General features: G+C 42.9%; 1 protein-coding gene across 1 annotated transcript in view; it reads left to right on the forward strand.

The window, feature by feature from the left end:
- The first annotated feature begins 933 nt into the window (after positions 1–933).
- TENT2 (terminal nucleotidyltransferase 2) overlaps positions 934–15225 on the forward strand; it is a 60939-nt gene continuing 46647 nt past the window's right edge. Inside the window, exons 1-2 of the mRNA XM_089658371.1 lie at positions 934–1236; positions 11838–11963. Of these exons, the coding sequence (XP_089514497.1) occupies positions 1127–1236; positions 11838–11963 (236 nt within the window). The 5' untranslated portion in view covers positions 934–1126. The remainder of the gene's footprint in view (positions 1237–11837; positions 11964–15225) is intronic.

A 15225-nucleotide genomic window follows, 5' to 3' on the forward strand; every position in this document is an offset into this window, starting at 1 on the left:
TTTTATATATGTAATAATAACTCCCCAGTCATTATTATATATATAATAACTCCCCAGTCATTATTATATATGTAATAACTCCTCAGTCATTTTTATATATGTAATAACTCCCCAGTCATTATTATATATATAATAACTCTCCAGTCATTATTATATATGTAATAACTCCTCAGTCATTATTATATATGTAATAACTCCCCAGTCATTTTTATATATGTAATAATAACTCCCCAGTCATTTTTATATATGTAATAATAACTCCCCAGTCATTTTTATATATGTAATAATAACTCTCTCTATGTAATAATAACTCCCAAACAGAAAAAAAGTGTAAGTTATCTAAAATAAATTCAATTTTTGAATTAAATGTTTATTATTAAACAAATGAGACTAACGATGGTTTTTTAAAGTTTTTACATTGTAGATTTTTATTAAACAAAAATTACACGTAGAATTTAGAAATATCAACATTCATGTAATGTACATAGTTTAGCTTCTTCAAAACTAGGGGAGTTATTATCCCATATATAAGAATGACTGGGGAATTATTATTACATATAGAGAGTTATTATCACATATATAAAAATGACTGGGGAGTTATTATTACATAGAGAGAGTTATTATCACATATATAAGAATGACTGGGGAGTTATTATTATTTGGGAGTTATTATAACATACTACACAGGGCCAGCTGGACTGCAATTCCCTGCTTGACCTCCTCTTGTCACCACACCTCTCCACCCGCCAGGGGGCGCTGTGACCCCGAACACCAGGCACGCTGTCATCTCACACACATACAGATGGGAAAGCTCGGTGATCTCCATGGGGTGGGAGGGAGGATTCAGGCTTCTGTCTCCTGATTGGTCACCTCGGGCCATGTGACGGATGTTGCCTCTCATGTCGTCCTGTTCCTCCCCGGCTTCCCCGTGACACTGTACTGTCGCCGCCCCCTGTGTCTTCCCTCCAGCTGCTGTCCGCCATTTCCTCCGGAGCCTCCGACTTCCTGTTAGACGGTTTCCCCTCTGTGGCCTCCTTCCTACTTGGGCTGACCGGTCAGGCGAGCGGCCGGCTGCGGCCTGGCACCCCCAGGCTAATGTGCAGCCCGAGCCGGGAGGCGGAGGAGGATGTTCCCGCACCCCCCCAGCCTGAGCCGCACTCCTCTGCTTCCCTCTCACCCCCAGCAGCATCAACCCACCGTGGAGATAGTGGGCACCGAGCGCCTGCTGCAGCACAAGTGAGTCCTGGGGAAGGGGCAGAGGTCTGGTGACAGGAAGGTATGGGGAGTGAATGGAGGGGCAGAGCCATGGCTGGTGAGCGGAGGGGCAGAGCCATGGCTGGTGAGCGGAGGGGCAGAACCATGGCTGGTGAGCGGAGGGGCAGAACCATGGCTGGTGAGCGGAGGGGCAGAGCCATGGCTGGTGAGCGGAGGGGCAGAGCCATGGCTGGTGAGCGGAGGGGCAGAGCCATGGCTGGTGAGCGGAGGGGCAGAGCCATGGCTGGTGAATGGCAGTAGTGTGTTCTAGGCACACAGGTTCCTGGAATACACTGGGAAGTAATGGGAGCTGCAGCAACAGGCAGCTGGAACCAGCCCAGATCAATGGGCATGTCTGCCAGCACACCGCGGATCTTCAGATGAGGCCCTGGAATTGGAATCATGCGCAGAATTACCGCAAAACGCACCACGCGCTTGAGGTGGCATTATTTCTAAACCCTTTCCCACCCGGCCTATTGCAATATGACAGCTGGACGGGAGCCCTATTATCCTAGGAGGATGCTCTGTCCACCAGACAGTGGGTGACAAATTGTGTACCAGTACTATGTGATTGCTGTGGCCAATCACACCAGACCATATGACATTTGTACACAATGAAAGACTTTGATTCATGCCTTTCATTGGGTACTGAGTTCTGTGTTTGGTTACCTTGATCACATGGTGTAGACAAAGCCAATCACAGCACATCTGTACCTTGTGATTAGCTGTGGCCAATCACAATAGTAAACACTGAGGGCTAGTTTGCACCATGGTGAAGAGACATCAGTTTTTCTGCACGCGTTCTGCAAGGACACAACAAAAATCAATTGTTCTCTATGTGCCCTGTTCACACCACAATACTAGTATCACATGCTGATTTTTTTTTCTGGGCAGGAATCTGTAACATGTATAAAACTCATTGAAGCGGACATGAAAACTGATGTTTCTGCAAGTGAAATCTGCATGCTAGTTTTTCTGGACATATAGTGTGAACGAGGCCTAAATGAATACTTTCAGAAAAAAATGATTGCTTAAAACTGTAAAATTCAAATATAAGCAATCATAGTGTGCAATACAGTTTAGCCTAGATTTATGAGCAAAGATTAATTTCTTGCAAAAAAGAAGAAAAACTCATGATTTTTTTATTTACAGTCTTTTTCCATTTTTATTTAGCAAAAATGTTTAAAGTGCTTAAATACCACCGAAGGAAAGCTCTATTTGTGTGAGCAAAATGATAAAAATTTCATATGGGTACTGTCTCTGCGATTCTGCCGCCGATTTGAAAATGTGAAAAAGCGCGCTTCCGTGTTCAGGTGCCATTCATTTCAATGGCACCTGAAAACGCGGAGTATTTTTTTTTGCGATTGCAGTGCTTTTTTCTGGCCAACAAAAGCGCAATCAAAATCGAGGGACGTGTGACAGGCAAAAATGGCATTGAGCGTCCTGCGATTTTGTTTGCACGATTGCGGCACGTTTGTCACGCAGCAAAATGCACTGCGATTACAGCAAAAAAATGCCCCTAGTTTTCAGGTTCCTTTGAAATGAATGGCACCTGAACACACAAAGGCACATGTTCACGGAGCATTTTCAATTTGCGGGCAGAATCACCGTGATTCCGCCCGCAATTTGAAATGTGATAGTGTGAATGGAGCCTGAGAATTTTTCAGCTCAAAGTTCAACGCTCATAAACGCTCAACAAGTAAAATCCCATTATTTCCAATGGCCCCTGTTCACACTTGAGCTCGACGATTTTCTCAGAAGTTTGCACTTGTCTACCCATACACTAGTTTTCGAAAAACAAACTCGTGGTCGCGAGAGCAACATTATTGACTGAATTTCTAATAATGAATCGTTCAACGGACATGAATCGGTTTTTCTTGCTTCTGAATCACATACGCATAGTATGAATTGTTTGATTTTTTTTTTTTCAATTGGGCGAAAAACACATTAACCTTCCACTGGCTTCCGATTGCCCAACGCATAAAATTCTAAATATTAACATTAACATACAAAGCTGTTCATAACACCGCCCCAAACTACAGTTGCAAGAAAAAGTATGTGAACCCCTTGGGATTACGTGGAGTTTTGCATGAATTGGGCATAAAATGTGCTCTGAACGTCATCTAAGTCACAACAATAGAAGAACACAGTCTGCTGAACATAACACTACACAAACATTAGATGTTGCCATGGTTTAATTGCACATAACATGTAAACATTCTCAGTGCAGGGAGGAAAAAGTATGTGAAGCCCTAGCTTAATGACTTCTCCCAGAGCTAATTGGAGCCAGGAGTGAGCCAACCTTGACTCCAATCAGTGTGATGATATTGGATGTGTTGCTGACAGCCGTCCTGCCCTTAAAAAACACACACCTGTTTTGGGTTTACTGGTTTCAAGAAGCACTGTCTGATGTGAACCATGCCTCGCAGAAAAGAGCTCTCAGAAGACCTACGATCAAGAATTGTTGACTTGCATGAAGCTGGAAAGGGTTACAAAAGTATCTCCAAAAGCCTTGATGTTCATCTGTCCATGGTAAGAGAGACTGTCTACAAATGGAGAAAGTTTAGCACTGTTGCTACTCTCCCTAGGCGTGGTCGCCCTGTAAAAATGACTGCAAGAGCACAGCACAGAATGCTGCATGAGGTAAAGAAGAATCCCAGAGTGTCAGCTAAAGACCTACAGAAATCTCTGGCACATGCTAACATTTTTGTTGACACATCTACAATAAGAAAAACATTAAACAAGAATGGAATACATGGGAGGACACCACGGAAGAAGCCATTGCTGTCCAAAAAGAATATTGCAGCACGTATGAAGTTTGCAAAAGAGCACCTGGATGTTCCACAGCACTACTGGCAAAATATACTGTGGACAGATGAAACCAAGATTGAGTTGTTTGGGAAGAACACACAAGACTATGTGTGGAGAAAAAAAGGCACAGCACACCAACATCAAAACCACATCCCCACTGTAAAACATGGTGGAGGGAGCATCATGGTTTGGGGCTGCTTTGCTGCCTCAGGGCCTGGACGGATTGTTGTCATTGATGGGAAAATGAATTCCAGAGTTTATCAAGACATTTTGCAGGAAAACGTACAACCATCTGTCCGCCAACTGAAGCTCCGCAGAGGATGGGTGATGCAACAGGACAATGACCCAAAGCATACAAGTAATTCAACAAAACAATGGCCACAACAGCACAGAATACGCCTTCTGGAGTGGCCCAGTCAGAGTCCTGACCTCAACCCGATTGAAATGCTGTGGCATGACCTTAAGAGAGCGATTCACACCAGACATCCCAAGAATATTGCTACACTGAAACAGTTTTGTGAAGAAGAGGGGTCCAAAATTACTCCAGATTGTTGTGCAGGTCTGATCTGCAACTACAGGAAACGTTTGGTTGAGGTTATTGCTGCCAAAGGAGGGGCAATCAGTTATTAAGCCCAAAGGTTCACATACTTTTTCCTCCCTGCACTGTGAATGTTTACATGTTATGTGCAATTAAACCATGGCAACATCTAATGTTTGTGTAGTATTATGTTCAGCAGACTGTGTTCTTCTATTGTTGTGACTTAGATGACGTTCAGAGCACATTTTATGCCCAATTCATGCAAAACTCCACATAATCCCAAGGGGTTCACATACTTTTTCTTGCAACTGTATATCACCGACCTGATATCCATCTACCACCCAAAACGCACTCTCCGCTCCTCACAAGACCTCCAGTTCCCTGGTCTCCTCCTCCCATGCCCTTCTCCAGGGCTTCCCCCATCCTCTGGAACTCACTACCCCAATCCATCAGACTATCACCTACTCTCCTCACCTTCAGGCACACCCTGAAAACCCATCTCTTCAGGGAAGTCTACCCCGCCCTCTCCTAATTGCCGATCTCCTCCACTCTTCCTACCACTCCATCCCCCACAGCTATTTCCTCCTGTACCACTCTCCCCTCCCTCCCTAGATTGTAAGCTCCAAGGAGCAGGGCCCTCCAACCCCTCGTGTATTGAATTGTATTGTTACTGTACTGTCTCGTGTATTGTCTCCCATTATAATGTACAGCGCTGAGCAAACCGTTGGCGCTATATAAATACTGTATAATAATAATGTATTGTCCGTTTTGGCAGAAGTTATCAAAACTTTTCATTCGACTTTTTTTTTTTCTGTCTCAAACGTCACTTCCGATTTTCGAATTGTGGCCCTTTGCTGGACAAAAAAAATGAACAAACTGTCCAAATGACAGATTTTTTTTTTAACGATTTTATGTCTAGCTTATGGGCACCATAAGGTGCAAGTCAGATATTTGGCATCCCCAGCAACAAAATTGTAATTTTTGATGAGATACTCCCAAAGGGAAATCATGTCTAAAGGGGTACAGACCCTGACACTTTCCTTGCTCAGGCCCTGCATGCGCAACAGCTGATTGATAATTATACAACCACTCCTATTCTCCTGCACATGGACACACAGCTATTTCTTCTGAATAACAAAAGGCAGGAAACTGCAACAAAGTTTGTTAAAATCCCTGCAATGTACACAGATCACCAAGAAGGAAATGTTTTTCCCCAACAAAAGCAGAGTTACTCTTTAAGCCCAAACACTTTTTTTTTTTTTTTTTTTTCTTTTGACGAGAGATCACATCACAGCAAAGCAGTGCAATGTTTTGGAGCCGCACAGGACCATTCCATTAGGCATGCCTGACGAAGGGGTCCTGCACGACTCTAAAATGTTGCACTACTTTGCTGTGATGTGATCTCTCTTCTCTATATAAAAATGACTTGAGCTTTATCTGAAGATCCGTGGTGTGCTGGCAAATATTTACATTGTTCAGAGCCATGGAGAGAGGACACTGCTTGGGACCCAGTCATGGGGAGGTAAATGGTCTGGGGACCAATGCAGGGAGAGGATGCAGGGACCGGGTTGGGGAAAGGTGAGGGAACCGGGCTAGGGATTGAGCCCAGCAAAGGCTGCAGGAACAGGGCTGGGGAAGGAGCTAGTGTCAGGAGCCAGGGAGAGGTTGCAGGGACAGGGCTGAGGTATGACACAAGGAGAGGCTGTTTTCTCCAGTGTAAGGTGAATAGAAAAATGGGCTTCAGCTAAGATCCAAGCCCCTCTAGAGGGGCGTGACCGATGGACTGGGATCTGAGCGGAAACCAGTTTTCCCCACATGCTTAATTATGTTTATCCATATGCTACATTATATTTTGGAGTGAGATGTTCTCGGTGTTCGCCAGCACCTGAATACAAAGAGTAAACCTGGGAGACAGAAACTGCAGGCTTGGTGCGGTGCTGATCTGTCATGATACATGGAGAGGCAGCACATACATGTGGGGCAGATGATGTCAGCGATGGGTGTTGTGAGCTGGTGCTCAAGACAACAGATCACAGTGCCTCCTAGGCTGGCATCAAGTCTGACGTGCCCTGTAGATGCACACAGGCATTCAGCTTAGTGGTTGATCTTTTGCTGTTCTGATTTGTTAAATGAATAGAGCTGACCATGCCCTCCTCTGTGGTGAATGACCATGCTAGTCTCCAGACTGTCCAGAGATCAGCGCTGTCACTTACACCTCATTATGTATTCATATGCTTGCTAGCAACATGGTTGAAATGCAGTGCTGCATACACTTGGTCCCCTGAAGGATTTTATAAAGATTCCAGATATGACACTTATTTAACCACTTGAGCTCCAGAAGATTTTACCCACCACCACTGGGTTTTTTTTGCAATATAAATGAGAAAAAAGACTGAACATTTTGAAAAAAAAACTAAAGTTGTTTACTTTCTGCTATAAAACATATCCAAAATGTTTAAAAAATCAAATTTCGTCATAAATTTGCTAAAATGTATTCTGCTGCATGATTTTGATAAAAATCCCAATTAGTGTACAGTTGCAAGAAAAAGTATGTGAACCTCTTGGGATTACGTGGAGTTTTGCATGAATTGGGCATAAAATGTGCTCTGAACGTCATCTAAGTCACAACAATAGAAGAACACAGTCTGCTGAACATAATACTACACAAACATTAGATGTTGCCATGGTTTAATTGCACATAACATTAAACATTCACAGTGCAGGGAGGAAAAAGAATGTGAACCTTTGGACTTAATAACTGGTTGACCCTCCTTTGGCAGCTATAACCTCAACCAAACGTTTCCTGTAGTTGCAGATCAGACCTGCACAACGATCTGGAGTCATTTTGGACCACTCCTCTTCACAAAACTGTTTCAGCGTAGCAATATTCTTGGGATGTCTGGTGTGAATCGCTCTCTTAAGGTCATGCCACAGCATTTCAATCGGGTTGAGGTCAGGACTCTGACTGGGCCACTCCAGAAGGCGTATTCTGTGCTGTTGCAGCCATTGTTTTGTTGAATTACTTGTATGCTTTGGGTCATTGTCCTGTTGCATCACCCATCCTCTGCGGAGCTTCAGTTGGCGGACAGATGGTCGTACGTTTTCCTGCAAAATGTCTTGATAAACTCTGGAATTCATTTTCCCATCAATGACAACAACCCGTCCAGGCCCTGAGACAGCAAAGCAGCCCCAAACCATGATGCTCCCTCCGCCATGTTTTACAGTGGGGATGTGGTTTTGATGTTGGTGTGCTGTGCCTTTTTTTCTCCACACATAGTGTTGTGTGTTCTTCCCAAACAACTCAATCTTGGTTTCATCTGTCCACAGTATATTTTGCCAGTAGAGCTGTGGAACATCCAGGTGCTGTTTTGCAAACTTCAAACGTGCTACAATATTCTTTTTGGACAGCAATGGCTTCCTCCGTGGTGTCCTCCCATGTACTCCATTCTTGTTTAATGTTTTCCTTATTGTAGATGTGTCAACAAAAATGTTAGCATGTGCCAGAGATTTCTGTAGGTCTTTAGCTGACACTCTGGGATTCTTCTTTACCTCATGCAGCATTCTGCGCTGTGCTCTTGCAGTCTTTTTTACAGGACGACCACGCCTAGGGAGAGTAGCAACAGTGCTAAACTTTCTCCATTTGTAGACAGTCTGTCTTACCGTGGACACATGAACATCAAGGCTTTTGGAGATACTTTTGTAACCCTTTCCAGCTTCATGCAAGTCAACAATTCTTGATCGTAGGTCTTCTGAGAGCTCTTTTCTGCGAGGCATGGTTCACATCAGACAGTGCTTCTTGAAACCAGTAAACCCAAAACAGGTGTGTGTTTTTTTTATAAGGGCAGGACAGCTGTCGGCAACACATCCAATATCATCACACTGATTGGAGTCAAGGTTGGCTCACTCCTGGCTCCAATTAGCTCTGGGAGAAGTCATTAAGCTAGGGCCTCACATACTTTTTCCTCCCTGCACTGTGATTGTTTACATGTTATGTGCAATTAAACCATGGCAACATCTAATGTTTGTGTAGTATTATGTTCAGCAGACTGTGTTCTTCTATTGTTGTGACTTAGATGACGTTCAGAGCACATTTTATGCCCAATTCATGCAAAACTCCACGTAATCCCAAGGGGTTCACATACTTTTTCTTGCAACTGTATATTAATTGGTTTGCCTGAAAGTCAAAGCGCCTACAAACTATGGTATATATACTGGAGTTTGTATTTGATTTTTTTTTTTTTATATATACTAATGGCGGTAATCAGTGACTTATAATGGGACTGCGATAGTCTGGATGACACTAACTGACTCTGGGGGAAATGGATAACTGCCACTGACATCACCAGTGACATTAATACAGTGATCAGTGGTATTCTACACTGTCATTGTACTGATGACACTGGCTAGGAAGTGAGTTAGCATAGGGCTATCAAGGGGTTAAATGTGTGCCAAACTATGTGTAATGTATTTAAAGTGTGCTGCTTTTACTGAGGTCTCTTAAGTTTTTCATTCCTTCAAAGCGCAGAGATTGTTCCCTTTGTACAGAGCTGTATGTTGATCATCAATACAGAGCTTTGGGTTGTGATTGTACACAACCAATCAGCAGGTCCCAGCCGGGACTTGACATGCTCCCAGTGTGTACAGTCATGGGGTGCGCGTGCCTGAAACCTGGAGGTAAGCAGCAACGTACAAGTTTGCCTACAGCAGTCACTAGGTGGTTAAGAAAAAAATCTCCCCAAAAAATTCCCTAAAGCAGTTCCTTGTAAAAGACGAGACCTCCCACATCTATGTCGCTGTAGCACAGCAGCAATGCCAAGGTCAGCAGTTGTTGGCACAGCACAGAGCAGCGGACATAGGCATTAGAATTTCCCCAAAGTTATGGATGTTGAGCCGTCTGACAGAGGCTGTAGAACTTCAACCAAGTGAACACAGGGAACAGCTTAGGGCAATTTCTTGGGATGACAGCATTGTCACTTTTACTGCATGCATTTTTAGTGTGAACCCAGCATGTAGCAGCGCAAGCAACAATGACCAAGTACTCTCCTGGTATGTGTTACTTGATTGCGTTTGGTTTACCTAAAACAAAATTTTCCTGAGAGACGTGGATGTTGCTATTGCCAGTCTGTTCGAAGCATCCATTTTGATATACAATGTGCACTGACCAACTGGATTCAATAAGGTGAGTCACTGACTTGGAACAAGTATGCAGAATTGTAAAGTCCACTATCTTTATGTGCATACTTGTTCCAGGTGTGGGGCAGCAAGGAAACCAGCATTTGCAGAAAGATATAGCCGTGGTAGACCAAAAGAAGTAACTAGAAGTAGCCCCAGAGGTAAACATGTCACTGGTTGAGCACCTTTGCTCTGAAATGTTTGAGGGTGGTTGGCATGGATATTTTTGGTGCATCAGCAAAGTGTACCTGAGAATTATTTCATAAGGTCAGCAGGTGGCTTACATACAGGGCAGGGGTTGTATGGCTTGTGGGGTACATACAGGGCAGGGATTGTGTGGCTTGTGGGGTACATACAGGGCAGGGATTGTGTGGCTTGTGGGGTACATACAGGGCAGGGATTGTGTGGCTTGCGGGGTACATACAGGGCAGGGATTGTGTGGCTTGTGGGGTACATACAGGGCAGGGATTGTGTGGCTTGTGGGGTACATACAGGGCAGGGATTGTGTGGCTTGTGGGGTACATACAGGGCAGGGATTGTGTGGCTTGTGGGGTACATACAGGGCAGGGATTGTGTGGCTTGTGGGGTACATACAGGGCAGGGATTGTGTGGCTTGTGGGGTACATACAGGGCAGGGATTGTGTGGCTTGCGGGGTACATACAGGGCAGGGATTGTGTGGCTTGCGGGGTACATGCAGGGCAGGGATTGTGTGGCTTGCGGGGTACATGCAGGGCAGGGATTGTGTGGCTTGCGGGGTACATGCAGGGCAGGGATTGTGTGGCTTGCGGGGTACATGCAGGGCAGGGATTGTGTGGCTTGTGGGGTACATTGTGAATGGGAGAACAACTACCATCAGCCATTGCGGCTGATGGCTTGTAGTTTTTAATGCACTACCAGGGTGCTGATGAGCACTCTGAGTAGTTTGTTGATCCTTCCTGTTAGGGATACACTGATATCCTTTTTTTATCTGTTGAGTACAAGTACCGATCCTTTCGGTTAAGTACTCACCAGTACCGATTACCGATACTTTGTGATGCGATTTGCGTCAATTAAAAAATCTATGGTCGCAAATTGCACTGCAAAGAATAGCATGTAATTTGAACACAGATGCGATTCTTGTCCAAATCGCATGCGGTTTTCCCACTGCTCCTGTGTGAACCCAGGCTGTCGTAGCTTGAGATAAAGATTTTAGATAACTAAAAGTTTACCATTGTAAGCAGTCAGTTTTAAATTTTTTTTGTCTCAACCTTTTAATTGCCACTTTTGCTGGACTGATTGGTTTGTTGAAAAATAACACACATGCTGGCTGCATCACCAGGTGAAAATAAAGAATGAGGAAATTAAGTAAAGAAAACTAATGTGGCCACCACATTGAGGATTGGTAAGCTGCAACATATTACATTTTTGTATTTGGCCTTAGATACTCTAAGGAATATTTTAACGCAGTCAGTCTGTAAAAATGCAGGCTATATATCTCTTTGGAGCAGGGATGTAAAACTCCAATTCATTGTAGGCTACATCTGCATTATGGTCCTTACCTTGTGTTGCTGCTGACAAGAAGCTGGTGACGGAGCTGGGAAGCAGAAAGTGAGGGGTCTGGAGGAAGAGGACCAGAGGGTGGCTGGAGTTAGCTGACAGTATACTAAATGCTGAGACCCGGGGGGTGCTGCGGCTGTACAAAGAGGCACAGGATCGGTGGCCTTGTCCTCCTCTCTGCTGCTGTCTGCTGAGACGAGGTGGTGGGGGACAGAGATGAAAGGGGTGCTGCAGCTGCAGGAGATGTGCGAAGGCTACATGAAATGGCCTGGTGGGCCAGATTTGGCCTGCGGGCCTTGTGTTTGACACACATGCGTTTAGAGAATTGAGAACATTTCAATTAAATTATATCTTTATTCATTGTTAATACATTTATATTTCAAGATCCAAGCACTCTATATTCACAAACAATGAATTGATTAGGCCAGATATTGGTTTTCAGATTTTTCTACATATTTTAGCAAGTTTCTGTTCTTTGTTTGACAGTTTGTTGCTTAACAATGTATTAACATGACAATATTTTAGTCTTTCTAGAATGCTGATGAGTGGAAATGCTCTGCCTCTGCCTCCAGTGTCCTCACCACCGTGGTCATATGGAAATCAAAGCCCGTTAGTCAGCCCAAGTTCCTCTTCTTCTTTCCAAAACAGGAAGTGAGTCTTTGTGTAATATCTTGAATGTTTGTGAAACGTGTTGTATTTGGGAAAACCTGTGAATTGATTTACACTTGCAAAGATAAATGTGATTGCAGTATGTGAATTTATATTGATGGTGGAAATGCAAAGTGCCTAAATTTCAGTTTTTAAAAATAAATATGAACTACAATGCATGTCCTTTTTCAGTGAAGGTCCCTTGTTTTCTGTGGAAGCAGTGGTCTCCCTGAAGAGGTCTGACGTCCCCTGCTGAGTCACACACATTTTAGCTAGGTCAAACTACATCGCATACAGTAACAGTTTATCTTCTGCATTACTGCACTGCACGGTAATGTGCTACACTTGCTGCATTGTGCTGCTTTGAAAACCATTCTTAATTGCACCCAAATGCACATATACAGTGCGCTATAATGCAACACAGTGCACAGATGTGAATGCCTTGTGCTGCAATATAAAAAAAAATAGTACAGGGCCAGTTTTTTTTGTTTGTTTTTTTCTGCTTTTGAGGTATGTTAAACCCTACTCAAAATGCAATGATCTACCTTAGCAATATTCTTCTATGTTTGAAAACTGTTAAAATGAGTGCTTTGCTCTTCATTCTCCTTTTACTATAATCTACAACTCCGTATGCTAAACTTTAGGCTATTTTGAACCCTCAAAGTTAGTGCTGGCAAAGGCGTTCAATATTTGTAATTTAAATTTTTTTTTTTTATGTGGATGCATGACGTACGCATTGACCAATTTATTTTGTGTGTGTGTATATGTATGTGTGTGTATGTATGTATGTATGTATGTATATATATATATATATATGTGTGTGTGTGTGTATATATATATATATATATATATATATATATATAATTTCTTCACAAAGTGCCGTAGTGAAATAAAAAAGCTGGCAAATGCTGCTTTTGTAAGGCCACTTTTACGCTGATACACAGCAAAAATGCATATGCGCTTTTTTTAAAGAACGTGACTAAACAAAGCACCAAAAACGCAAGGCAGGTGTGTTTTTGATAGGTTTTTGCTGCATTTTCCATTGATTTCAGTGGGGATGCAGCAAGCAGGACTTTGAAAACCGCATTGGACCTGCAACTGATCAGTGTGAAGAGTTCCACAGGAATACATGGTCACAGGTTTTTTTTTTTTTTTTTCTGTTTTACACAAAAGTGGAAGAAAAACAGATCAGTGTCAAGGCAGCCTAAATGTGAATAAAAACACTGAAAAACATCAAAGAAAATTTAAAATACGCTTGCCGGATCTGTCCCTCAATCTCATGACATACCCATAATCTTCCTATAAATGAATGGTTAGATAACAAATTGGCTGTGGTTAGAAAATATGTGCTGAGACCAAAAAATTCAGTCTAGTCTGAAGAGTCTGTGTTTTTTGGTCACAGCACTGTTTTTGGATTTTATTTGTGAATATTTATCTAACCTTTTTTATTAGTGATTATATATTTTAGTTAGTGTACTCTCCAGTTGGGATGCAGTTACTGTCTTCTGTAACTTATTGGAAAGTGTTTTTCCTAATGGTAACTAGCCTTATGGTGAATAAAGATGCAGAGGCTCATGCCTCTCAATGCTCTGGGTTGTTTACAAAATACAATGTGGTCAGCTTGAGAACTAAGGAGTCTTACTGTTGCTTGTTACTGCACTGTGCTGTAGTAAAGTGGTAATTTGCATGTTCTCCCTGTGGCTGTGTGGGTTTAATTTGGGTACTCTGGTTTCCTCCCACACTCCAAAGGCATGCTGGGAGGTTAATTGGCTCCTGTCTAAAAATTGGCCCTAGTATGTATGAATGTGAGTTAGGGACCTTAGATTGTACGCTCCATGAGGGATTGGGATAGATATATACACAAATAAATGAAGTTATTATGGCACCAATTAAAATATTTGTATATATTAGTGATATTGGTATTAGAGACACTCCAAATACCAATATTATAGCTGCCCTATAAAGTGAACCAACAGTTATAACAAAAAATAAATACCGTATTTTTCGCTCCATAAGACGCACCTGACCATAAGATGCACCTAGGTTTTAGAGGCAGAAAACTAGAAAAAAAATATTCTGAAGCAATGGATGCAGACACAGTACAGGAGATGACCAGAGACTGCGGACACAGTACAGGAGATGACCAGAGACTGCGGACACAGTGCAGGAGATGACCAGAGACTGCGGACACAGTGCAGGAGATGACCAGAGACTGCGGACACAGTGCAGGAGATGACCAGAGACTGCGGACACAGTGCAGGAGATGACCAGAGACTGCGGACACAGTGCAGGAGATGACCAGAGACTGCGGACACAGTGCAGGAGATGACCAGAGACTGCGGACACAGTGCAGGAGATGACCAGAGACTGCGGACACAGTGCAGGAGATGACCAGAGACTGCGGACACAGTGCAGGAGATGACCAGAGACTGCGGACAGAGTACATCATATAAAGTCCCAACAGGGCCCCTCCACCCAGAATATCAAATGATCTGACACCATACATCAAGGAAAAGGACTACAATGCCCAGCATCTGTCATTTTTAACTTATAGAAGGCAGGGGGCGCACTGAGCTCCGAGGACAGGCCACACCAGCAGATAAGACCGGACTGCAGAGCAGGGAGCACACTATGGACACATGCCAGGAAAGGGGAGAAGCTGTAAGGAGAATTACCGTAGTACAACTAGAGGCATATTCTCCGTCATATATTTCAAAAAGGTGCTTTTGACCAATGTAATTGGGGTCAAATAGGTCTGGTGAGTGAGCAATTCACTTATTTTTTATGATATAAGGATCCATGTTATTTGGCACTACGCAAAAATGAGATTGTCACCTGTGTTGGTCACTGTGTGTGTTATATGTTCACTTTGGTAGAAACTTTATTTTGACGACAACGAAGTGAAATTATTTGTTAAAAAAATATTTTTTTTTTCTTTTTTTGTTGGTTGATGCACAATTATGTTCTTCTGATTGTGGTTTTGGTTCATATTTGTCAGTTTCATTAAGCATATGATCACAGCACCTATTTTTTGTTCTAGATCTATACACAGTGGATGTAAAATGTCTACACACTCCTGTTAAAATGTCAGGTTTATGTGAAGTGTAAAAAAAATTAGACAAAGATAAATAATTTCAGAACTTTTTTCCACCTTTTTAATGTGACCTATAAATTGTACAACTCAATTGAAAAAGAAACTGAAATCTTTTAGGGGGCAGAAGTAAACTTAAATAACTAAAATAATGTGGTTGCATAAGTGTGCACA

The sequence above is a fragment of the Staurois parvus genome, unplaced genomic scaffold, assembly GCF_062004578.1.
Source record: "Staurois parvus isolate SC_StPar_1 unplaced genomic scaffold, SC_StPar_1.0 ptg001065l, whole genome shotgun sequence".
NCBI lineage: Eukaryota > Metazoa > Chordata > Amphibia > Anura > Ranidae > Staurois > Staurois parvus.